A 25,379-nucleotide genomic window follows, 5' to 3' on the forward strand; every position below is an offset into this window, starting at 1 on the left:
ACGAATGCTTTCTCTTTTTAAGGTGACGGTATTACAAACAAGATTATAGTTGTAAGACTAAACTTCAGGTGCAGATAATCAAGTATGAATGGTACAAGGATAGTATATATATATATATATATATATATATAGAATAAGGCCTTTACATGATTTTGAATCAGATGGCAATATTAATGTTGAAATTAATAACAGCATAAATATATATAGGCATATGTATATAGGGAGTGTGAATGAATGAATAAGTGAACGTAAGAATGAGAGTGGATATGAATCAGAGCAATCTTTCCTCGGGTTAAATTATAATTACTTCACTATGAAATGTCTAAACTTCTAAAGAATTTCCTAGTTCTCATTAAAACGCACTTCAAAAAGACCATGAAAACACAAATTTAGTTGACAGGCTACAACGGGATTCAGAAAAAGACACAGTGAATATAGACTTAGGTGCAGTTTCATGCTGGTGATTTTTCTTTTTTAAAATGTAAGCCACTAATTGTTTAAGAAAAAATTTTAAACCAAAAGTTGCATATTAATATTACACACAAACCGAAACATAAGTGACTTTTAGCACAGTAACATACATGCTTACATAAACTCAAATATTTACACATTTAAAACAATTTCCATTTAACATATGAAATTTCTGAAATACATAAAAGCATTAATACTTTCTATAAAACTACAATTAAAACATCAATTTGCTACAAGCATACAAAACATCAAGTGCTTTCTTGGAGTTTCAAGTTACCTCTTTAAAATAAGATCTTGCTTGCATATATAGTCTTTCTCCAATAATCAGTATGAACTTTTTTTCCCCAAGAGGTTTATTTTCCAGGTACATTATAAGCTCAAGAAAACGGACCCAACAATTATGCACTGTAATTATGTCATAACAACTTAATTGCACATAATGCTTTAAAGTAGGTTTGGATGAAGTTCTCAAACACTTTGGTATATGTTCTTCAGGGACTTCTATTAGAAACAACAGGAATTGTAAGTCCCTTCAATCCCCATTTTGCTTTAAAATGGACAAGTCTTTGGTTAAAGTTCTACATTTTGGGCATTTGTTGTTAATTAAAATGGTCCCCAAACCAATAAATGGTGCTGATGTATTATTAGTTTACAAGACTTCGTTTAACTTGTTTCTGATGCAGTGGGAGGCTATAGATATTCATTTATTATAACATGTCATCGATAGTTTCAATCTTTCACTTATAAGCAGAGAAATCAATAGGTTTAGCCAGTATTTCTCTGTTCATTTTCTGTTATAATCTAAACTATACAGTAATTTGCAGTAACTATAGATACTGTTCCACAGTATATGTGATTATGATTGGAAAGATGTATAGAATTAAATTTAGAGTTAGCTTAGTTGGAATAAGTCAATATTAGACTGTTCAGTAATTCTGCATTAACTATAGTAGGTTGTCAGGTAATGCTTATTTAAAAACCCCAAACCATTCCATTTACAAGAGAAATTGTTGCAAATGTATAAAACAGCAGATATACAAGGAGAACACCAAACGTACTTTATTAGCACAAAAAAGCAGCCGTAACAAGGCACAGCAAGCAGAAACATACATTAGCAGTCAAAGGGTTAGTGTTGCATACAAATATAGCTTTTCTTTTTTGTGGCCTTGGTGATAGCCATTGGGATGTAAAAGAACTTTCTGTAGCAGCAGGTAAGGAAACTAAGGAGCACTCACCAGTGGTACAGAGCACGTTAACAAAAAGACAGAAGAATGGATTCGACTACTTTAGTGCAAAATGTCCAGGACGGAACTGTAAATTCAGTCCAATACTAAGAAGCAAACACTAGAACTTGGTATTACTTCCAAAATAGCTCACTCAAGTAGTATTGCATACTATTCTAAGTGACAAAAAGGTGCTAAGTAAAGTTATTTACAGATACAATGGTTGTACAGTACCTTTTAAATCAGCAATTTAGGTTTAAGATTTTTCCATTAAAAATTAAGTGCACTGAAATTCTATAACTTGTACTTAAGCAATTCAGCTATGAGAGTTTACAACAAAGAGATAAATACTGCCATCTAAATTATGAATTACAGTTTAACAATAATCTCAACAATCAGCAACCACTGTAGTATTATCTGACTTGTTTGGGTATCTTTTAGTCTCATTTTCTTCATGGTTCACAAACTCATCACGGGCATAGAAAAAGATCCAACTTCAATGAATCAGCGATTTGACTGCACATGTCACCTTAAAAAAATCACACGCAGGCCTACTTTGCAGCAGCTATTCCCAATGTGTTATGTTAAAGCACTCATTAAAAAATGAATACTTAAGGCCTTAAATAAAATTCTAAATAAAATTCTACTACCAACTTTTCATAAGTCTGAAATTTTAAGAACTACTACTTAGAAAACTGGTTTACTTAACAGTACCTTTTGCAGAAGAGAAAAGGAGACTGACTATAAACTATATCAACACTTAAGTGAACTGCACTGCACTATGCCCTTGTGGCCAGAAAATTGCATTTTTTTCTAAAAGGAAGGCAGTCTTTATTTTTTGGACTTCCAAAGCTTGATTTATAGTAACTACAAACATCACTACTTTTGGAAGGTTATAGAAAAATTCTTAGAAAAAATAATAATTTCAAACATTAGTCACACTGTTGAAATACTCATCCAATATTAATAATTTGTTCTTCAGTAAGAAATAGAATTCTTCATAGCAAATGCCCCAGAGTTGCTTCACTCAGTTAACTACAGCCATTAAAAACCAAACTGTCAGCTAAATCGGCAGAATGTTTTTGTAGCCTTACCGAACACCTGTAGCTGTATCCTCTGTTGTCTCAATAGGCACCACGTTTATCTGAGTAAGTAACAGCAGATTGCACCTGACAAATACTAACACTAAGCTTACATACTGTACTGAAAAAAACCTAACACTGATATGTGTGCTTGCTAGAGGTGTACTGCCCGATGCACATAAAAGCAGATCTAGTTAATGCCCTTTGGGGACAGGAGGGTTTACTTTGCCTTGACTGGTTCTCGTTCTAGCCAGCGAACTCTAACTTTTTGTTTATAATGATACTCTTTTAAAAAATCCTGTAACATTGATGGTAAAGGGAGCCCATCGATTCCATCATACGTAGTGCATCTGCAGATGACTGCACGGCAGATGTACTGCAGGCTAAAAGGGAAAGTCCTATTTAGTGATATCGTAAGCAATGGTTCAAAAAACATGCAAGAACTGGGGTCTTTGTAATGTTCCAAAAGTCCTGTTACAGTGGAGGAGTGAAACACACACGGGTCGTGAGCATCAAAACTAAAGTTGTGATTCCACTGTTCAATTCGGGCATGCAGGGATCTGTTGTAGCGACGGAAGCTCACAGAGAAGAGGTAGTCCTCCTGTGCAGAGTCCCTGAGCAAAAATGTACCTTCAGGTTTCCCTTCCAGAAGGGCTTCTGCTTCGTAACGGTCCATCACTCCCCAGTAACAGGGATTACCTGTGATCTGAAGCAAATCCGGCACGAGGCAGTGTATGTAATCAATCTGTGTATGGACTTTCCAAGCTCCCTGTCTGCTAACGTGGGCATGGCTGTCTCCAGATACCTGACGTTGCTTCTGCCTCCGTGACTGCAAACACAGTGTGGTTGTATCCTCTTCAGAGTCACAATTAGCTTGTGGAATTGCAGAATTGTCCCCATTTATTTCAGTCATTCCAGGAGCTAACTTTGGTCCCAGTTTATATAACGGGTTAACCTGTGCAGTGGCTTCAAACGTATGTATTTGTGCGTTGGGAGGGGGGTCAACCCCTTCTTCAATACTAAGCCGCCTTCTCTCTCGAAGCCTATCTTCTTCATCTTCTGTAGAAACCAAGGATGGATCAAATGTATCAAAAAATGTAGAATGTGGGCTCACAGGGGCTGTATGCTGTTTAATCAAATGCCATTTTTGGGCCAAATCCGAGCCAGCAGGAAAAGGGCATTTCTCAAGCATTAACTCAGAAAGGTGTATTTTTCTTTTATTAGAAAAGAGGGGCTTTGACTGCTTGTTGTAAGTTCTCATGGGAAAACACAAGCCCACAGTATCCTGCAACCTCTGTCTCAGAGAGCGACTTCCTACGGCTCTGCTGGAAACGCTGTCCATGTCGTGCACAGAGCTTACACCATATCGCCTCTCTCTCCTTTGAAGTCCACTTCGAGTTCTACCAAACTTTTTATCGGTATCTAGTGAACTCTGTGTCTTTGTAGAACAGGAATGTTTCTTCTTCCCACCCCAAGGAGCATGTCGAGAGTAGGAATCTCTTCTTGCAAGTCTTGTTCCTGGGGTGACACATGAGTCATTATCCTTTTCAATGCTTATTTCAACAATCTGAGGAATTTCAGTGGCACAGTTTCGGTTTCTCCTTGAAGAATTCTTTGAAGGGCTTAACCCCAGTTGTAAGGCAACATTTTCTCTTAAGGGACTGCTTTGTTGCTGAGGAGCTGAGTCTCCTATACTGATGTTTTTGTCTTTGACAGACAAACATCTGTTGGAGTTCATATCCACATTTTCACTACGGCTTCCTCCCTCATGACTGAAGAGATTCTGACACCTGTATTTGAAGTTATTCCACATTTTCCCCACTTTATCCATTGATTATAAGACCTAAAGACAAAAACAGGAAAAGGAGAAAATAAGTTAATCGAAGTTGTGTGTGAAAACAGAAAAGGCAGTAAGTACCCACCCCCCTTCTTCTGATTGGAAATTTCAGGGGTTCTGGTCAGAAATTCAGCTTACATTGCCCTGCTAAGGTGATGAGGCTCTTACAGTGTCTGGCAGCTGTAAGGCCAGCAGGCCCTTCTGTGGCACTATCATTCAAGCTAGTCCTCGCTATCCACGTCCTTTCAGATAGAATACTCAGAACTTGGGGGAAAGGAAACAAACCCTTAAACTCTGGTTGCTTTTTCCTATGCATCGACCTAATTTCATTATGACATTGATTTCTGTCTCCTTTCTTTGAATAATTTAGGTACTGCCTCAAGTATTACAAAGGAAAAGTATGTTCTGTATTGTTGAAAGGTATCGGCATTCAACTTCTCAAAAGTGATAATCAGGGCCACATTTCTGTAATGCATTAGTTCAAAAACCTTTAAGTAGTAATCTTACCAATTTCACTTACCAACTAACTGCCGCTCTACTCATCTGGCAGTCTAAACCTTACAGGTCAATCACCTGTAAAAATTCCATATCTGCCCTCCTCGCCCTATGACATAACAAATTTTATCCATGATTTTGAAGAAGCAGTTTGAGTATAATGGAAAATAGGAGAAAATAAAATAAAATTTAGGTTTAAATGGAAGATGTCTTTAAGCTTCCCAATTCTTAACCCTGGAAGAGCTTGAAAATAACAGTAATAGAAAAAAAGTTATGATACTTTAGTAAATAAAAAACAAAAAATATGCAATTTGGCATCTTTATTCTTACTCCTTTAAAAAAAATCTAGGGCTTCCCTGGTGGCGCATTGGTTGGGAGTCCACCTGCCGATGCAGGGGACACGGGTTTGTGCCCCGGTCCCGGAAGATCCCACATGCTGCGGAGCGGCTGGGCCCGTGAGCCATGGCCGCTGAGCCTGCGCGTCCGGAGCCTGTGCTCCGCAACGGGAGAGGCCACAGCAGTGAGAGGCCCGCGTACTGCAAAAAAAAAAAAAAAAAATCTAAAGCAGTTTATGGCACTTTATAAGTGAGTTATTTTAAGACTACAGCATTTATAGGCACACTGTCTCATTCAGTAACCTAAAAGTCAACATTAGATGAAATGGAAAAGCCTAAACTTAAAATTCAACTAGTTTTGTCACAACATGACAGCCAGAAGTTTTTAAAAAGTGTTCTTTTTCTATTACTATGTCACTAGGTACTATTCTGCACAGTTTAAAATCAGTATCGGAAAACTATCTGAGTTGTTTTTTATAGTGGTGAGAGTCATTACAGCTGATCCTTCCATAACTGACTAATCCTCTTTGTCAGAAATACCTGCATTTTTCAAGAAGCTGAGTAGGATCAAGAAAAATAAAGAATAAACCTTCTTAAGATGAGTTACATATCTTCCCTTTAGTTTCTTACAGAAAGGGCTCTTGGACTAACAGTGCTCTTGGACTAGTGACAATGCCAACATAGAGAATTTATGTCTATAAAATCATAAATTGTACTTTCAGATTCTTCTTTACTAAAAGCATACTGTTAAGTGGTATATATTCTAATAAAATCTGTTAGATGGAACTGTTAAATCTTATTAAACTCTGTCAGAACATTCTGTCTCTTCCTCCTTGCAAAAAAATTTTTTTGTAAGTCTTTTTTGAGGCTTACACCATTTGAACTTAACATGCCTGTTGTTATCACTTACTGTTTTTTTATATTAAGATTTCACTCATAGCCCTGTTATTTTTAGGACTAATTCCTGCTACATTCCTGTTGACTCCAAAATTTGTAGATCTACTCTTCTGATACCCTGGTCCCTTCTAGCCTGGCTTCCTTCTCATTTCTTTGAGTTACTTTTTATTTTTACCTAATTCATACATTTGTAGTTCCAAAGGTCAAATACTACTACGAGGCTTATAACAAAAAAGAGCATTGCCTGCAACATCCTCTCCATTCCCGATTCCCACTCCCAGGGAATCAAGGAAAATTACTTTGAATTCTGTTAGCTGTTTCTTGCTGCTATTTTCCTCATTGTTTCTAGATAACATGTTCATATTGCTATTGGTTGATAATATTCTATTGGGTGATGGAAATAACTTACCCCCCAAACTTTGAGGGCATTATTCTACTGTTGGCTAGTGGCTTCAACATGGCTGTTGAAAAGTCTAATATCACACCAATTCCCAGTCTTCTGTATGTGACCTGTTTTTATTTCGTGAAAAATTGTACCTCTTCTTTTTCTCCTTAGTGTGGGGCCTTTTCTACACTCGTTGTGCCAGGCCCTTTCAGTGTCTTTTTATTCCCCCACCTTCCCTCCCTCCCTCCTGACAAATCCTTTTCATTAGACACTCGACCACTTAGATTCATTCATCTTTTGATTATCATATATCTTCAGGATTGCATTTCTTTTCATTTTCTATTGGTAGATTTCTTTGGTATTACTTTCTAACAGTTCTCTTGCAGTTACAATTCTTCCTATCACAGTTTTAATTTCCAAGACCATTTTCTTGTTCTCTGAATGTTTTTTAAAATAATAGATTTATTTATTTATTTACTTTTGGCTGCGTTGGGTCTTTGTTTCTGCGTGCAGGCTTTCTCTAGTTGTGGCGAGCGGGGGTTACTCTTCATTGCGGTGCGCGGGCTTCTCATTGTGGTGGCTTCTCTTGTTGCGGAGCACGGGCTCTAGGCGTGCGGGCTTCAGTAGTTGTGGTGCGCAGGCTCAGCAGTTGTGGCTCACGGGCTCTAGAGCACAGGCTCAGTAGTTGTGGCGCATGGGCTTAGTTGCTCCGCAGCATGTGGGATCTTCCCGGACCAGGGCTCGAACTCGTGTCCCCTGCATTGGCAGGCAGATTCTTAACCACTGCGCCACCAGGGAAGTCCTGAATGTTCTTTTTAATAGCATCCTATTCTAGCTTCTTGGATATAATATCTCATTTCTCTACAGATACAAAGTGTAAAATGTTTTTTTAACATTTTAAATATTTTTATCTCTTTCTTCTTAGTACCTTATTTTTTTCTCCTTAAATCTTTAGGTCTCTGTTTTTTACTTCAGAGGCTTTCCGCAAGTGTCTGATGATGCATCACCACTGACATGCTGATCAGAAGCTCTGTCCACTTGGGGAGGTGGGGGTGAGTGGGCGGTGCTTGTCAACTGGCTTTATTACAAGGTGATGAGACAATGAGTTGGTTTTTTATTAGGGAATCCTCAGAAGTTAGCATCTCTAAACCTTGTCTCCTGGCTGCTCATCCCAGAGAGAAATGCTCCAATCTCCTGTCTGGGGCATAGACACCTGACTGCCACGCTCTGAGAACAGGGAAAAGGGAATGGTGAGGTCTTAACCTCAACATTCAGACTTCCGCTTAGTCCCTGTTTTTCAAAAGTTGTCCTTATTTTCACAAGATATCCCTTCAGTTACAAATAACTTCTTAGATTAAATTTCTCCCAGCTCTAACCTCTTGTTTTATCCAAGGTAAAGGAACAATCGTTTCCAGGCTGCTCAGGGTGAAGGAGGACACATGGGAGACTGATACACAGACTTCCCACCGTTCCTGTTTTCAGCTCCATACTCCACCCTTACCTTCTGAGGTAACTAGTTCCTTGAATTTCTGAGCCAGCAGCATAAACTGGGTTGCTTCTTTTTTTTTTTTTTTTTTTTTGCGGTACGCGGGCCTCTCACTGCCGTGGCCCCTCCGTTGCGGAGCACAGGCTCCGGACGCACAGGCTCAGCGGCCATGGCTCACGGGCCCAGCCGCTCCGCGGCATGTAGGATCTTCCCAGACCGGGACACGAACCCGTGTCCCCTGCATCAGCAGGCGGACTCTCAACCACTGCGCCACCAGGGAAGCCCTGGGTTGCTTCTTTTTAACATCAGGTTTTTAGATCAGCTTTCTCAGTTCTGCTAATTTCTACAAACCTGCTTCTATCAAAAACTTGTTGACCAATCAGGCCTACTTCTGTCTCCTCTCATTTGCTTTCTACTTGTGATTTATGCCTTCTATTTTTTTTATTCCTTTCATTTCAGTGGGGTTCTAGGAGGGCGTAAAGATAAAATGCCAAAGTTCAATCTGACATATTTAACTGGAAAGTCCCCCTTTCGCTGTTAAAGAGAGTGAATGGTCCTGCACAGAAAATCCCCCACCCAGATTAATGATTTCTTCCAAACAGAGAAAGAGCAAATTTTTCTGGGATGAGGGAATCCATACAATAATAATGCTGGCTGTAAAATATAATCACCTGGATGTAACTGGAAAAATATACAGCTTTTTAAACTGTACACAGGCCCCCTCCCAAGAAATTCTGATTCAACTGGCCTGGAGTTGGGCCTGGACACTGCTATTTTTTATAAGCTCTCTGAGTGATTCTAGAGCAGTGTAAAAAAGCCACTGGCCTAGGGTAGCCTGGTCAGAGGCTCCAATGGTAGCTGTGAAAGAGACAAGTAAAAGGACACTGCTCTGTAGTGGTTGGTGGCATGTGAATAGTACTAAATAAACTACCTACCACAATCTTATCACTGTTTCCTTTTTTTATTTTTGCCATGTATCCAAGAGGCCTGCAGAATCTTAGGAGGAACTGTCTAGAACAGTGCCTCTTAAATTATATGTAGTGAAGAGCCAGTTTCTTTTTAACTTCACAGACTGATTCTTTTGTAAGATATAATAATAAATTGCTTAAAAAATGAAGTGTAGGGGCTTCCCTGGTGGCGCAGTGGTTGAGAGTCCTCCTGCTGATGCAGGGGACACGGGTTCGTGCCCCGGTCCAGGAAGATCCCACATGCCGCGGAGCGGCTGGGCCCGCGTGCCATGGCCGCTGAGCCTGTGCGTCTGGAGCCTGTGCTCCACAACGGCAGAGGCCACAACAGTGAGAGGCCCGCGTACCGCCAAAAAAAAAAAAAAAAAAAAGAAATGTAAAAAAGATATATGAAATACAAGTGCCACGTTTCTTATTAGATTGAACAGATATAAAGTAACGGTTAAATTGCTATAAAATATTTTAAATTCTTGCTTTAATTTCTATACTTAACCTGTCATAAACTGGTAACAAACTGTAGGCCGGCACCAGTTCATGGTCCATACTTTAAATAGCTCTGGTCTAGAGCTGTGCTGTCTGATATATGTGGTTACTGAGTCCTTGAAATGTGGCTAGTGCCACATATTGAAATAACAATAGTTTGCATACAACTGGTAAAATATAGAATTAAAATTAATTTCATCTGCTTTTAACTTTTTAAATGTGGCCACTAGAAAATTTTAAATTACATATATGGTTCAAATTATATTTCTATTGGACAGTACTGATCTAGACAAGGGGTCAGCAGGCTATAGACCGAGAAGCAAATCTGGCCTGTGGCCTATTTCTGTATAGACTCAGCGAAGAATGGTTTTTACATTTTTAAAAGGGATTAAAAAAACAAAAACAAAAAACCCACAAAGAACATTCGACAGAGACCACATGTAGCCTACAAAGCCTAAAGTATTTTCTATCTGGCTCTTCACAGAAAAAGTTTGTTGACCTTGGTCTAGTGTATGTAAGATTATAAACCACACCACTGCAGAAACTAGAAGAGCAATATTCAAAAAGTACAGAAATCTCTCTTCTCCGTGTTTATAACATAAATTCTGTAGCTATCTAAAGATATTTCTTTGACAAGCAAATTATACCTAAAAAAACGTCCATTTTAGAAAGCGACCAAACTTAAAACCACTTTTTCCACATACAGTTCTTTGTAAGCTGTATAAACAAGTGGGACATGCAGAAAACATTTGTACTTGCCAGGTGACAGTAGGCAGTTTCTAACACTAAGCCTTTGGTTCAGTTTCACAGACAGAGCATGAAATTTAGTGGTTTCTCTATTCCTAACGTGGAGACTGCTGCTAGATTGCATCGTGACAAAATGCCCTAATTTAAAGAAAGACTGTTATGCTTCCACACCCCTTTGGGGACAGAAAGTAGATTTTTCCTAAGATGGGGAATGCTATGTGGGCAGCTGTAATACTGGGAAGAAAATCACTGATAGTGATTCACAGAAGAGTCCATGTAAGAATCAGGAAGGCATTTCAACTATCTTATTAATATTTACAATGTCAGTCTGAGGTTCTTTTATTTGTTTTCTTGTTAAATTTTTGGGAATGTGTTTGGCTGAAACCCTTTGAGAACTAAATTAAAACTCTTATTACTTTATGGTTTTATATAAAGTTACACAGGGTTATAAAAAAGTGTTAAATTTCAATTGTATTGATTCTAGATTGAAAGTTCATCATCTTTCACATTTCTATACCTGCAGAGTTATGCTTAAAACTATCCAAAGCAAATTTCTAAAAAGTCATTCCTTCCTTGAAGGACAATCATAACTTAAAATTGGTTTTATAATAATGTAGTAAGTAAAACAGCTTTTGCTGAAAAATGATACTTAACAGGATAAGCTATAAATCAGAATTATGAAATATCAGAGGTCAAATTCTATTACTACAAAAATTTACATATATTAAAAAAGTAAAGACCATACATAGTCAATGGCCCTCTTAATACCAAGTAGTATCTATTACAAAATTTCCACAAAACAAAATAATTGAAATAGTTCCCAGTTCATTTCAATGGGACTTGATCCACACTTTATTAGAAATAAATTAAATTCAACAAGTTTTAAGACTACATGGCATGCCACAGTGAGTAAAGAGGAAGAATGTGACCCAACTAAAATCCCTCCTCTACTGTTTAGTCTACCTAGACTACTTAAGTCATGGTAATACCTTTCCAATAGAAAGCTCTTCAGTTACAGTACAAAAACTGGGACACATGGCTGGTTAAAGTATTTCTGTGCTAAAGTCAGGTACAAGAGGCAGTTCAGGAGATTCCATTTTCGATTGATATTTTGGTGACATTTCAATAATTTTTAGAAAAAATAATACAATGTTAAATATTAAAGACTGACCTAGAAATCCAGGGATGCATGGCTATCATAGCTATACTCCCTTAAAAGAATCTGAGAACCACTGGAGTTTTTTTAGAAAATTATTTTAAAATTATTTACATACTTTACTGTGACATGATCTATATTATCCAACTGGATGCCTGTTTATCTTTTATACTGTTATTTAATATTATATTCAACCATATAAAATTGCTGTTTTGTGGGTAATAAATGGCCACATAATTCAACCTCAGAGTTACAGTATTGCACTATAGATAATATATCAATACAGTAGACCATGTACATGTGCACTCAAAAACCGTGGAGTCCACCGACCTAGTACACTTGGAGACTTCTTCCCATCAGCTAAGTTATACTTTTATTTCGCTTCCAGACCTGTTCATGCCATTTATACTTATTACTGTAATTAGGTGATTTGTTAATTAACTTAACAGAATGCGGGGGAGTAGGGAAGACTGAGTTGAATGACTTTGAAATACTCAGTAGAAGTGAGATACTTATGTTGCTGAATTAGGTACAGGCAAGAAAATAGTTTTAAAAATTGGAAAAAATATTGCAAAAATACATAAGGATTCTAAACTTAGAATGTATCAGAAGAGTCTTAAATTCTTGTTCTACTTAAAAAACCCAAACTGGAAATCTGAGAGGATATATTATGGGTGTGGTTTCTGAAAGATAAACAATATGGAACTGGCAGCTAAGGGACCTACTCCCAAAGAAAAGGCCTTTGTCCCTGGATAACAAGACTGACAAATGAACATGCAGTCATGTTCTTAGAGTAAAGATTTTAAGGCACGCATCCCTTTTTATGATTTCTTGCTTTATTAGACTCTGTAGACTACTGTCTCTGACTGAATCGAAGGAGAGGTCTTCCTTAATAATCATTTAATTAATTTTATAGTCGTGCCAGGTGGGAGTAGTACAAAGTCCTAATGATAACAGGGAGTCATGATCTAGATTAAGGGATGGTGAGCAACGAAGACTTCTCTCTGAGGAGGTGGTATTTTAAAATTCTGTCCTAAAGGATGAGTAAGAATGAATTAGGGACAGTGTTCCACAGGTAGAGGCAGCAGCATTTGCAAAGGTCCTGAAGCAGGAATAAGCATGGCATGAACAATGGCTGAAGCTAACATAGACTAGCAAGTGAAGGGAAGAGTGCCAAGATGAAGTGGAAGAGGTAGGCAGGCCTATAATCCACGGTAAGAGCATAAGAAAGGATGTTGATACTGCACAAAGACTACTACAGAGGTCCAGGTAAGAACTCCACGAGGGTGGTGATAGTGGAGATAGAGATAGATTTGAAATGTTTAGAAGATAAACCTGCAGGATTAAAGATTGCCTTGAAATGGGGAATGAGGAGGAGGTGTCAAAAACGAGTTTCCGGCTTGGGCAAATGGGTGGAAAGAGATGCTACTTCAGAGACAGAAAACACAATCGATAGAGCAGTTTTGGCAAGTGAAGGGTTGAAGAGAGTTAATAAATTCAATTTAGGAAACACTGCAGTTGAGACTGTCATTGAGACATCCCAGTGAAACCTCATCAGTCTGAGTGTATATTCAAACAATCTATTACTATACAGCAGGGGTGATAAACTACCGTTACTTGCATCTATACATATGAATCTCAAAGATATAATGCTTAGAGAAAGATACGAAATTAAGATATATACACTATGAATCAATTTATCTTTTAAACAGGCAAAGTCCAAAATATGTTGTTGAGATATGTATACATATCTAGTAAGAATATAAAAAGCAGGTAAATGGTTACCTTTGTGGGGAGGGATATAGAATTAGTGAGAGGCACTCAGAAGGCTTCTAAAACACTGTTAATTTCCTATTTGTTTGGCTGGGTAAAGGCTATATGATTTTTACTTATTAAATATTCTATAGACGTCACTTAAAATTTTACACATTCTTTCCTGTACACGATACATTGCACAATAAAATTTTAAAAATTATACAGCCACATTTTGACCATAATGGGAATTAATAACCAAATATTAAACAAAAAATACCCACTAGGAAAATAAAAGGCTCTCAGGTAAAAGAAGAATTCAAAACTGAAAATTAGACTATTTAGAAAATAGCACATTAATATCTGGGGGATTTTTTTTCTGTATGGCAATTTGGTGGTTTATCAAAATGTTCCATTAAAGGATGAAACTGATATTACAATTTGACAAACCTAGCACGTGCACACTCAAAAGAAAACTACTGGCTTGCTCCATTTTAATTGCAATGTGTGAAACATTACTCTGACCAAAAGAATCCAGAGCAAAGGGTATATTCACAGGCCTATTGTGAATGTTTTGGTGTCTATATTCTATGCCTATCATCTACTATGAAAGTCATAACTCTTTCTGTAGGCTTGTATACCACTCAAAAATGTTCTGATATTATTATAACTAATGGATCTATATGACTAAATTTCACTTCTTTTCTAGAATACTACTTTCAACTATATGGTCAATTAAGAATACGTTTGCTCCAATAAAGATGTTAAAAAATAAAATAAATAAAAACAATAAAATTATCAAAAAAATATGTTTGAAACCACATGCCTAATTTCAAGGGATGAAAAAAGTTTACGAAGTTGTTATATTTCTTTCTTTATATTAAGGGAAATACAGTAGTACATCTTAAAAAAGAAGAAAAAAGAAAAAGGACATAAAATCAAATTAAGAGTAACAGTGTTATAAAGACTCTGCATTAATACTGTCCCCCCCAAAAAAGACAATTTAAGAGCTATTTCTTTTTCTGATTAAAAAAAAAAAAAGTATCTAAAATTTGCATCTCTGCTTCTTCAATTTTACTCACACAATTCTAATTTCCAGTGTCATACAGGAGGGCGCTCTGAACCATCAAAATCCCAGATTCTTAAACCCTGTAGTGATTCTGCCTGAACTTTGCTTAGGGGCAACATAATGAAAAGGGCATAGGCAAGAGGCAGTCAGTTGAGGGGGTGTGGTAGGGAGGAGGCTGAATTCCAACTTCACCACTTACGAATGCTGTGAACTTTGATGCAGTCCTTCATATTTCTGAACCTCAGTGTCCCTCTTGATAAAATGAGGATAACAATATCCACCTCATGGGTTGGATGTGAGGATTAGAAACCATATCTATAAAGCCTTTGGCTCCCAGGAGACACTCAAAAGAAAGACAGGAACTTTTAAAATGTTACCAGTACTATCAGCATAAAGCTTTAGCTTCTCTTTCTTTTTATAAATGATTCTCCCTTTCATTTCTTCTAGGACATGCCACAAATGTCAGTATTTTCCTATGTACAACACATGCGGGATTGCAAGTTCTATTATTAATCATTTAAACCTCTATACTATTCCCTAGGAAACATTACAGGGATTTCAGTGTTCCTTAGCAGTTGAAGCTATAGCTCATCTACAACCTGAACTAAGCATAGCCAATCTGTGTAGTACTGGGCAAGGCCCAGGAACATAATCCTTATTCATTTTTTTTGCTTCAAAATTCCTTTTTAGTCTTTAACACCACCACAATTTAAATTTGACCATATAGATACTGCACACTAGGGAGGCATAAAATCCTAAGCTATGCTTCCTTTTCTATGGAGAAAGTATCTTATGTAATATACTAACAAACATACTATTCATTGAAATGTTTCTTATCTGGCCAGCGTTACTGGCAGACTGTGGTGGAACACAAAGAACATGTGCTTTCGCTTCAGAGAGCCCTAAAAGCAAATTCAGGCACTCACTAGCTGTGTGAAATCTAAGCCTCAGCCTTTCCATCTAAAAACAGGAACAACTACCCCTCTCTTACAAGGGTTTTTAAGAGGGTAACACGACATAAAGGTACGTACAGCTGAGTCTATAACGGGCTCAAAAATGGTAGCTTCTGTTATACAACCAATCCACAGGGCAGCAGAAGCTACATGTTGGTGATAGCAGCAAAAAGCAAAACTTTCTACTAAGCATCATAACGGTATGTGATTAGTGCTGTCTCGGCAATGCCTGTAACGTTCCCTAGAGCACAGGGCATCAACCCCACCCCTACCCCACAACACACAGGCACACAAATCTCCTTTACGACCAAAAGGTGAACTAGAAAGAAACGAAGACCAACAAAGCAACTCTCAACTCTCAGTTGAGAAACCTAGTGGATCAAGCTACCACACTGGTTAGCCTTAACCCAGAAAAGAATCTCTGATTTGGGACTGCTTAACAATGAGCTCACTGTGATCCTGCTAATAATTTACAAAGTATACTCAATTACCAATGGTAAGTGAGCAGCTGTAATCTGGACCATTTCCTTCTCTAGGAAGGATAACCATTTTGTAACTCTAGTAGTTTAGTATCACAAGAAATACAAAGACTCTAAGGACTAAAATGATTTTTTTAAAATAGTAACACTTTCCTTCTATTGTTTACCTAAAACCACTTAGAATACAGTTATCATTCCTTTACAAACTAAAGTATACTACTCTCTTCTATGCCAGATTATAGGCCTGAAGAAGCCAAGGTCTTCAAATAATTTGACAGCTTGTAATGAATCGAAGAAAGAAAGAAAGAAAGAAAAAACATAATCAGGACAACTTCCTTTGTTTTTAAATCTAGATCCTCAAACCGGCCTAAGTAAAAAGAAATTTTAAACATCTTGAAATTAGTCTATGCTTTAGAAAGATATTTGGGAGGAGTACTGGGAGAGGTAAAGAAAAACAGGATACCTTTTAACCATTTAAGAAAACTAATTCGAAGAGAAGCACTCTGACCAAAATTACAGACCAGAAATTCCAAGCAATATACCCCAGTTTTATGTTATGTATTTTATTTTTTAAAAATGAGACAATAAGGGACTTCCCTGGTGGTCCAGTGGTTAAGAATCCGCCTTCCAATGCAGGGGACGCAGGTTCGAGCCCTGGTCCGGGAAGCTCCCACATGCCATGGGGCAACTAAGCGTGCGTGCTCTAAAGTCCACACCACAGCTAGAGTAAAGCCCACACGCCGCAACGAAGATCCCACGTGCCACAACTAAGACCCGACACAGCCAAATAAGTAAGTAAATAAATAAATATTTTTTAAAAAGGCAACTGCCCTTAAAAAAAAAATAGGACAATCAAAAAGCCTTTAGTTTGTTAACAGAAATGAAATAAAACCTCACCTATCAAAAGTTGAAAAACAGGTAATCTAAAAAGATGATAAAAATATATATTCATTTTAACATTTACTGATACTACATGCAGAAGTGCTTAGCAGTTTGGAAACTGCAAATGAGAAAAGGGCAGTGGGGGCAGAGGCTTTAGAGAGAAGTTAAGTGCTTTGAGCCAGTACACAGACCAGAGCAAGAGACTAAAAAACCTTAGAAAGCATAATAGCCTAGGGTCACAAACTACAGGGATACACAATGTAAGACATTAAAAAAGGAGCAAACATTTAAAAGAAACCATGATGAAGAACTTTAAGCCAATAAATTAAAACGCTTTTTAAAAACGGATGGCTAGATTTTTAGAAAAACATAAAATTTCAAAACTGACTCAAAAACAAATGAAAAAGCAAAGCCCATAACTCTAGAAGATTTTGAATCAGTAATTAAAAATCTCTGCATAAGAAAAGCACCAACCCAGGCAACCCTGACTTCTGTTCCAGGCAAAAGTCAATCTGTCTAACAACTATGATTTCTAATCACTTGTGTCCAGAGCAAGAGGTTAGGGTCAAAAGAGAAGCGAGAGCCATCACAGTAAGGCAAGGAAAAAAAAAAAGCAAAACTGATAGGAAAGGAAGAAACAAAACTACCCATTTTCAGATGACATGATTGTCCACATAGAAAACCCTAAGGAGTCTTAAAAAAATTTTTTTAAAAAAAGGAAAAGAAAACCCAGCAGGGTTACAGGATACAAGATCTATATGCCAAAAACAAACATATGGAAACTGAAATTAAAATGGATGCAACAAAGAACATGACCTAAAAGGGTAAGGAAACAGGCTGATGGGACATTTCTTTAAAATAATGCCTTTAGCCAAAGCCCTAACTTCTGTATGTTCCAGAAGGATGAGGAGATTCAAACTGCAGGGGGAGAAATATGCTAGATATCCTAGAGTTACCACTGCCTTTATACTTCCCCTAGGCAGTGGTGAACTGGAAAAATGGGGTCTACAGTCCACTCCAGAGCCCTATCAGGTCCTCCCATCCTCTCTATCTCCACTGCCCTTCTCCCAGGTTCAGTCTTCATCATCATTTGCATGTATTACTTGAAACAGCTGCTTAAATAGTGCACCTTCCTCCACTCTCACTCCCCTCTAGAACATCTGCCATAAAATTGATCCCAGAATTTCAAACAGCTAAGAAAAGTCAAGGGACTCGATGTCTGGCTGCTTCCTCTACATCTTAAGAACTCAGCACAAAAGGAGCAACAAAAACAACAGTTATCAGTATTATAATTTAGGAATGTAAAGATATAGCTGAAATCATCTCACCTGGAAAAATAACAAAACCAATGGGTTGTTTTTATGTATATAAAGAGTCTTTCTCTAAAAAGGAGAATTCTGAGTGGTCACCCTTCAATCCTTCTGAAGATAAAAACAAAAACTCTTAGGAAAAAAATTAATATTTCAAATAGTTAAAAATGTAAATAAACAAGCAAAAGAGAGTTGTGAGGAGTCTTTCATGGGAGATGTTAAAGAGGATAAGCAACCCTCTGTCTCTGGCAAGCCCAGGTAGTCCTTCCTCTACAAGCAACTGAATTAATTAACCTCAACGATCTGTGACTTTTTTAAATATTAGAATTTAAAATATAAGCATAGCATTCCACAAATAGACTCAAGTTATTTCAGGTCTAGCGGTAGCACATCAGATACAACTCTGATTCCTAATCATACTACTGTCTGATCAAAGTATAATCCCCTAATGTCCAACATACTGAGTTATCTAAATAGTCTTGAACTCTCTAGCTAGTCATGTTTCAGTCAGGTGCTGATTTAATGTTCAATATAAACACTGCAAGTTTAGTGTCAGCTGCAAAAAAAAAGAAAACTAATAAAAGCAATACTGTTCTGTCAACACAAACTTTCCCCTTCCTGTTTTCCCTTAAAAAAAACCTTCCTACACAGTTTAAGATATATTTACTTCCCTTACACACAGCTTAAAAATGAGGGTTATTTCACAGATAAAGTAAGTTTAAATAGTTTCAAAGATGAATTGAGCAGCTTAAAGTACACTTAATTCTCAATATTCTTTGATAATGAAGGAAGCAGTACCTCATGAAAAACAAAAAATTCTTAGACATTCTGTCAGATCTGAAATGAAGTAAGATTTACTATTAAACTGTTCACATTATAACTGTTTGAAGTGTAGCAAGCAAAAATTATATAACTGATGGCAGGTAATTCTGGAAACCCACTTATATGAGATAATTCTCCACCTTCTCAAATAGTAGGCTAATTCTCACAATAAAATGTCAAACTTTCCAGTTAAACACGTCGACCTAATGTGTATGAATCATTCCACAATTGCTATTTCTAAATAGAAATCACAAATATACATGAATCAAAATCTGATTTTTAAAAATCTCAACTATTATGCTGAAAGAGCTAGTTTAAGAAATATCTAACCAGAGATTGTCTAAGCTCTACCCCTTATCAAACTACTTCACCAGAAAGACACGTGTGTGGTTTGTATTATTTTGACTGCCTGCAGACATAGTACTCTACCATAATTAGAACTTAATATTATGCCCTTAACTTTTATTAAGAGTTTATAAAATAAACTGCCTTGTATTATTCTATGTTCTATAAAAGTGGTATCAAGACATCATTCTTCACATAAATACCCACACAAAAAATTCATCTTTGACTTCACTGCCAAGATTTCTCTTTTAAGAAAACTGATATGTTTCCTTTAAGCAGACAATGTGAAACATGTAACTGATTGTTCCTCCTCCTTTCTGCTATTACTAACAGGAGACCCAAATGGAAGGCCTTAGTTTATAAATTTCTGACAGACTTTGAGATATCCCTCACATGCCCCTGCATAAGTCTAAATCAATTATCATCATACTAAATGTCCAAGTGTAGGTTTATTGTTAATTAATTTTTTTCCTTCTTTTTGGAAGTAGATGGGAGTAAAAATAAAGTTAACAGATTTTCTGAAACTAGAAAACTCTATACATCTGGATCTAAGAGTTTGTAATCTCAAATGTTCCAATATTAGAAGAATGGGTGAGCATTTCAATGAATTGTAAAAACAGACTCAACATAAATAAGTAAATATAAGAAACCATTTAACCTCTCAAAGAAGAGATGGGAAAGTCTATTTAAACAACATGCTAAAGAAAGAGACCAAAACGAAATTATCAAAATACTTAATGACTGAACATTTAAAACTTTTACATGTCAAAAAATGCCATAAACAAAATTAAAGGACAAGTGATGAGTTGGAAAAAATTTTCAACATATGACCAAGTGTTAATACATTTATAAGAAGATAAAACACACCACCTCAAATAGAAAAGAGCAAAGGACATGTACAGAAAAATCACAACACTTGGCCAATAAATATATGAAAAAGGTCATTAGTATTGATCAGACATCTAGATTAAAGTGTGATATAAGATTTTTCCCTTTCACCCATGGACAGATCATCCAAAATGAAAATAAATAAGGAAACACAAGCTTTAAATGATACATTAAACAAGATGGACTTAATTGATATTTATAGGACACTCCATCCAAAAACAACAGAATACACATTTTTCTCAAGTGCTCATGGAACATTCTCCAGGATAGATCATATCTTGGGTCACAAATCAAGCCTTGGTAAATTTAAGAAAATTGAAATTGTATCAAGTATCTTTTCTGACCACAACGCCATGAGACTAGATATCAATTACAGGGAAAGATCTGTAAAAAATACAAACACATGGAGGCTAAACAATACACTACTTAATAATGAAGTGATCACTGAAGAAATCAAAGAGGAAATCAAAAAATACATAGAAACAAATGACAATGGAGACACAACGACCCAAAACTTGTGGGATGCAGCAAAAGCAGTTCTAAGGGGGAAGTTTATAGCAATACAAGCCCACCTTAAGAAGCAGGAAACATCTAGAATAAACAACCTAACCTTGCACCTCAAGCAATTAGAGAAAGAAGAACAAAAAAACCCCAAAGCTAGCAGAAGGAAAGAAATCATAAAAATCAGATCAGAAATAAATGAAACAATAGCAAAGATCAATAAAACTAAAAGCTGGTTCTTTGAGAAGATAAACAAAATTGATAAACCACTAGCCAGACTCATCAAGAAAAAAAGGGAGAAGACTCAAATCAATAGAAGTAGAAATGAAAAAGGAGAGGTAACAACTGACACTGCAGAAATAAAAGAGATCATGAGAGATTACTACAAGCAACTCTATGCCAATAAAATGGACAATCTGGAAGAAATGGACAAATTCTTAGAAATGCACAACCTGCCAAGACTGAATCAGGAAGAAATAGAAAATATGAACAGACCAATCACAAGCACTGAAATTGAAACTGTGATTAAAAATCTTCCAACAAACCAAAGTCCAGGACCAGATGGCTTCACAGGCGAATTCTATCAAACATTTAGAGAAGAGCTAACACCTATCCTTCTCAAACTCTTCCAAAATATAGCAGAGGGAGGAACACTCCCAAACTCCTTCTACGAGGCCACCATCACCTTGATACCAAAACCAGACAAGGATGTCACAAAGAAAGAAAACTACAGGCCAATATCACTGATGAACATAGATGCAAAAATCCTCAACAAAATACTAGCAAACAGAATCCAACAGCACATTAAAAGGATCATACACCATGATCAAGTGGGGTTTATTCCAGGAATGCAAGGATTCTTCAATATACGCAAATCTATCAATGTGATAAACCATATTAACAAATTGAAGGAGAAAAACCATATGATCATCTCAATAGATGCAAAGAAAGCTTTTGACAAAATTCAACACCCATTTATGATAAAAACCCTGCAGAAAGTAGGCATAGAGGGAACTTTCCTCAACATAATAAAGGCCATATATGACAAGCCCACAGCAAACATCATCCTCAATGGTGAAAAACTGAAAGCATTTCCACTAAGATCAGGAACAAGACAAGGTTGCCCACTCTCACCACTCTTATTCAACATAGTTTTGGAAGTTTTAGCCACAGCAATCAGAGAAGAAAAGGAAATAAAAGGAATCCAAATCGGAAAAGAAGAGGTAAAGCTGTCACTGTTTGCAGATGACATGATCCTATACATAGAGAATCCTAAAGATGCTACCAGAAAACTACTAGAGCTAATCAATGAATTTGGTAAAGTGGCAGGATACAAAATTAATGCACAGAAATCTCTGGCATTCCTATATACTAAAGATGAAAAATCTGAAAGTGAAATCAAGAAAACACTCCCATTTGCCATTGCAACAAAAAGAATAAAATATCTAGGAATAAACCTACCTAAGGAGACAAAAGACCTGTACGCAGAAAATTATAAGACACTGATGAAAGAAATTAAAGATGATACAAATAGATGGAGAGATATACCATGTTCTTGGATTGGAAGAATCAACATTGTGAAAATGACTCTACTACCCAAAGCAATCTATAGATTCAATGCAATCCCTATCAAACTACCACTGGCATTTTTCACAGAACTAGAACAAAAAATTTTGCAATTTGTATGGAAACACAAAAGACCCCGAATAGCCAAAGCAATCTTGAGAACGAAAAAAGGAACTGGAGGAATCAGGCTCCCTGACTTCAGACTATACTACAAAGCTACAGTTATCAAGACGGTATGGTACTGGCACAAAAACAGAAAGATAGATCAATGGAACAGGATAGAAAGCCCAGAGATAAACCCATGCACATATGGACACCTTATCTTTGATAAAGGTGGCAGGAATGTACAGTGGAGAAAGGACAGCCTCTTCAATAAGTGGTGCTGGGAAAACTGGACAGGTACATGTAAAAGTATGAGATTAGATCACTCCCTAACACCATACACCAAAATAAGCTCAAAATGGATTAAAGACCTAAATGTAAGGCCAGAAACTATCAAACTCTTAGAGGAAAACATAGGCAGAACACTCTATGACATAAATCACAGCAAGATCCTTTCTGACCCACCTCCTAGAGTAATGGAAATAAAAACAAAAATAAACAAATGGGACCTAATGAAACTTCAAAGCTTCTGCACAGCAAAGGAAACCATAAACAAGACCAAAAGACAACCCTCAGAATGGGAGAAAATATTTGCAATTGAAGCAACCGACAAAGGATTAATCTCCAAAATTTACAAGCAGCTCATGCAACTCAATAACAAAAAAACAAACAACCCAATCCAAAAATGGGCAGAAGACCTAAAGAGACATTTCTCCAAAGAAGATATACAGACTGCCAACAAACACATGAAAGAATCTAATCATTAATCATTAGAGAAATGCAAATCAAAACTACAATGAGATATCATCTCACACCAGTCAGAATGGCCATCATCAAAAAATCTAGAAACAATAAATGCTGGAGAGGGTGTGGAGAAAAGGGAACACTCTTGCACTGCTGGTGGGAATGTGAATTGGTTCAGCCACTATGGAGAACAGTATGGAGGTTCCTTAAAAAGCTACAAATAGAACTACCATATGACCCAGCAATCCCACTACTGGGCATATACCCTGAGAAAACCGAAATTCAAAAAGAGTCATGTACCAAAATGTTCATTGCAGCTCTATTTACAATAGCCCGGAGATGGAAACAACCTAAGTGTCCATCATCGGATGAATGGATAAAGAAGATGTGGCACATATATACAATGGAATATTACTCAGCCATAAAAAGAAACGAAATTGACCTATTTGTAATGAGGTGGATAGACCTAGAGTCTGTCATACAGAGTGAAGTAAGTCAGAAAGAAAAAGACAAATACCGTATGCTAACACATATATATGGAATTTAAGAAAAAAAAATGTCATGAAGAACCTAGGGTTAAGGCAGGAATAAAGACGCAGACATCCTAGAGAACGGACTTGAGGTTATGGGAAGGGGGAAGGGTGAGCTGCGACAGGGCAAGAGAGAGAGTCATGGACATATACACACTAACAAACGTAGTAAGGTAGATAGCTAGTGGGAAGCAGCCGCATGGCACAGGGATATTGGCTCGGTGCTTTGTGACAGCCTGGAGGGGTGGGATAGGGAGGGTGGGAGGGAGGGAGACGCAAGAGGGAAGGGATATGGGAACATATGTATATGTATCACTGATTCACTTTGTTATAAAGCAGAAACTAACACACCATTGTAAAGCAATTATACCCCAATAAAGATGTTAAAAAAAAATTTTTCCCTTATCAGCTTGGCAAAGTTTGTTTTTATTTCTTTTACTTTTTGTTTTTTTTTTTTCCCTGCGGTACCTGGGCCTCTCACTGTTGTGGCCTCTCCCATTGCGGAGCACAGGCTCCGGACGCGCAGGCTCAGCGGCCATGGCTCACGGGCCCAGCCGCTCCGCGGCATGTGGGATCTTCCCGGACCGGGGCACGAACCCGTGTCCCCTGCATCGGCAGGCGGACTCTCAACCACTGCGCCACCAGGGAAGCCCTCTTTTACATCTTAATGGTAGTACCTAAGCATGGTATTGTGAAGCTAGTATTTTTACACATTGATGTGAGGATATAAATCCACATGGCATTTCAAGAAAGAAATTTTATATAGTATTATGTATCAAAACTTTGAAAAGATGTATATACCTTTTGACTCAAGGTTTCACAATAGAAGTGTACTCCAAGAAAATAATCAGATAAAGACACAAAGGTTTATATGCAAGAGATATTCACCATGGCATAATATTAGCAAAAAAATTGGCAATAACTGTATTGTTCAGTTAATAGAGGATTGGTTAAATAAATTGTAGTGCTTTCATTTACTGGAATAATAGACATTAAAACCATGTTTCTAGAGCATTTAATGTTCTGGAAATATTCATGATATAAAATAAATATGGTTATAAAACAGTATATAAATTGACCTCAACATATACATATAAACATATTTTAATAAAAAGTTTATGGATAGGAAATACTACTGTGGTTATTTTGGGTGGTTTTTGATTATTGTAATTTCATTTTTTCTTTTTTCTTTTCTGTACTTTCCAAGACATTACATTCAAATGTACGAATTTCCTGGCTGGAAAAATGTTATTTAAAAAGGAAGTAGGGTCTTCCCTGGTGGCGCAGTGGTTGAGAGTCCGCCTGCCAATGCAGGGGACACGGGTTCGTGCCCCGGTCCGGGAAGATCCCACATGCCGCGGAGCGGCTGGGCCCGTGAGCCATGGCCGCTGAGCCTGCGCATCCGGAGCCTGTGCTCCGCAATGGGAGAGGCCACAACAGTGAGAGGCCCGCGTACTGCAAAAAAAAAAAACACCTAATAATAATAAATAAAAAGGAAGTAGATCCTCAAAAAGACCAATCTAATTTCATATTATAAACCCCAAATTATGTGTAAAATGCAGAAGAAATAAATAATGAAGTATTAAGAAAACTTTTTAAAGAAAAGGTGGGGGAAGAGTGTGGAGGAAAAAGACACAAAGAAATGGGGGTTAGAGGGGCAGATGAACACAATCAGTGGAGAAAGGAATAACAAATATGGAGATCTCCACTAAAGCCAACGTGATTCTCAAACAGTATTGCGGATCAGTAGCAAGTAACATTGGATTGGGAAGTAGGAAATATTCTTTGCCAAAGAGTACCAAGAGTAAGTAATGTGCATTCTTTTGTATATGGAGATACTATTTATAGCAGCGGTCCCCAACCTTTCTGGCACC

General features: G+C 37.2%; 1 protein-coding gene across 10 annotated transcripts in view; it reads right to left on the reverse strand.

Moving 5' to 3' along the window:
* Window positions 1-348: 348 nt before the first annotated feature.
* The window catches only part of SOCS5 (suppressor of cytokine signaling 5), a 63,535-nt gene continuing 38,504 nt past the window's right edge, over window positions 349-25,379 (reverse strand). For 8 of the 10 annotated variants that reach the window (XM_060168825.1, XM_060168820.1, XM_060168824.1 and 5 more), the window contains one exon: window positions 349-4,619. In XM_060168825.1, the coding sequence (XP_060024808.1) occupies window positions 2,997-4,607 (1,611 nt within the window). In that variant the 5' untranslated portion in view covers window positions 4,608-4,619 and the 3' untranslated portion in view covers window positions 349-2,996. Of the gene's footprint in view, window positions 4,620-7,203; window positions 7,501-18,025; window positions 18,116-25,379 lie in introns of those variants that run through there. The other 2 variants (XM_060168826.1, XM_060168822.1) reach the window with 2 other exon arrangements.

Source organism: Lagenorhynchus albirostris, chromosome 13, assembly GCF_949774975.1.
Source record: "Lagenorhynchus albirostris chromosome 13, mLagAlb1.1, whole genome shotgun sequence".
NCBI lineage: Eukaryota > Metazoa > Chordata > Mammalia > Artiodactyla > Delphinidae > Lagenorhynchus > Lagenorhynchus albirostris.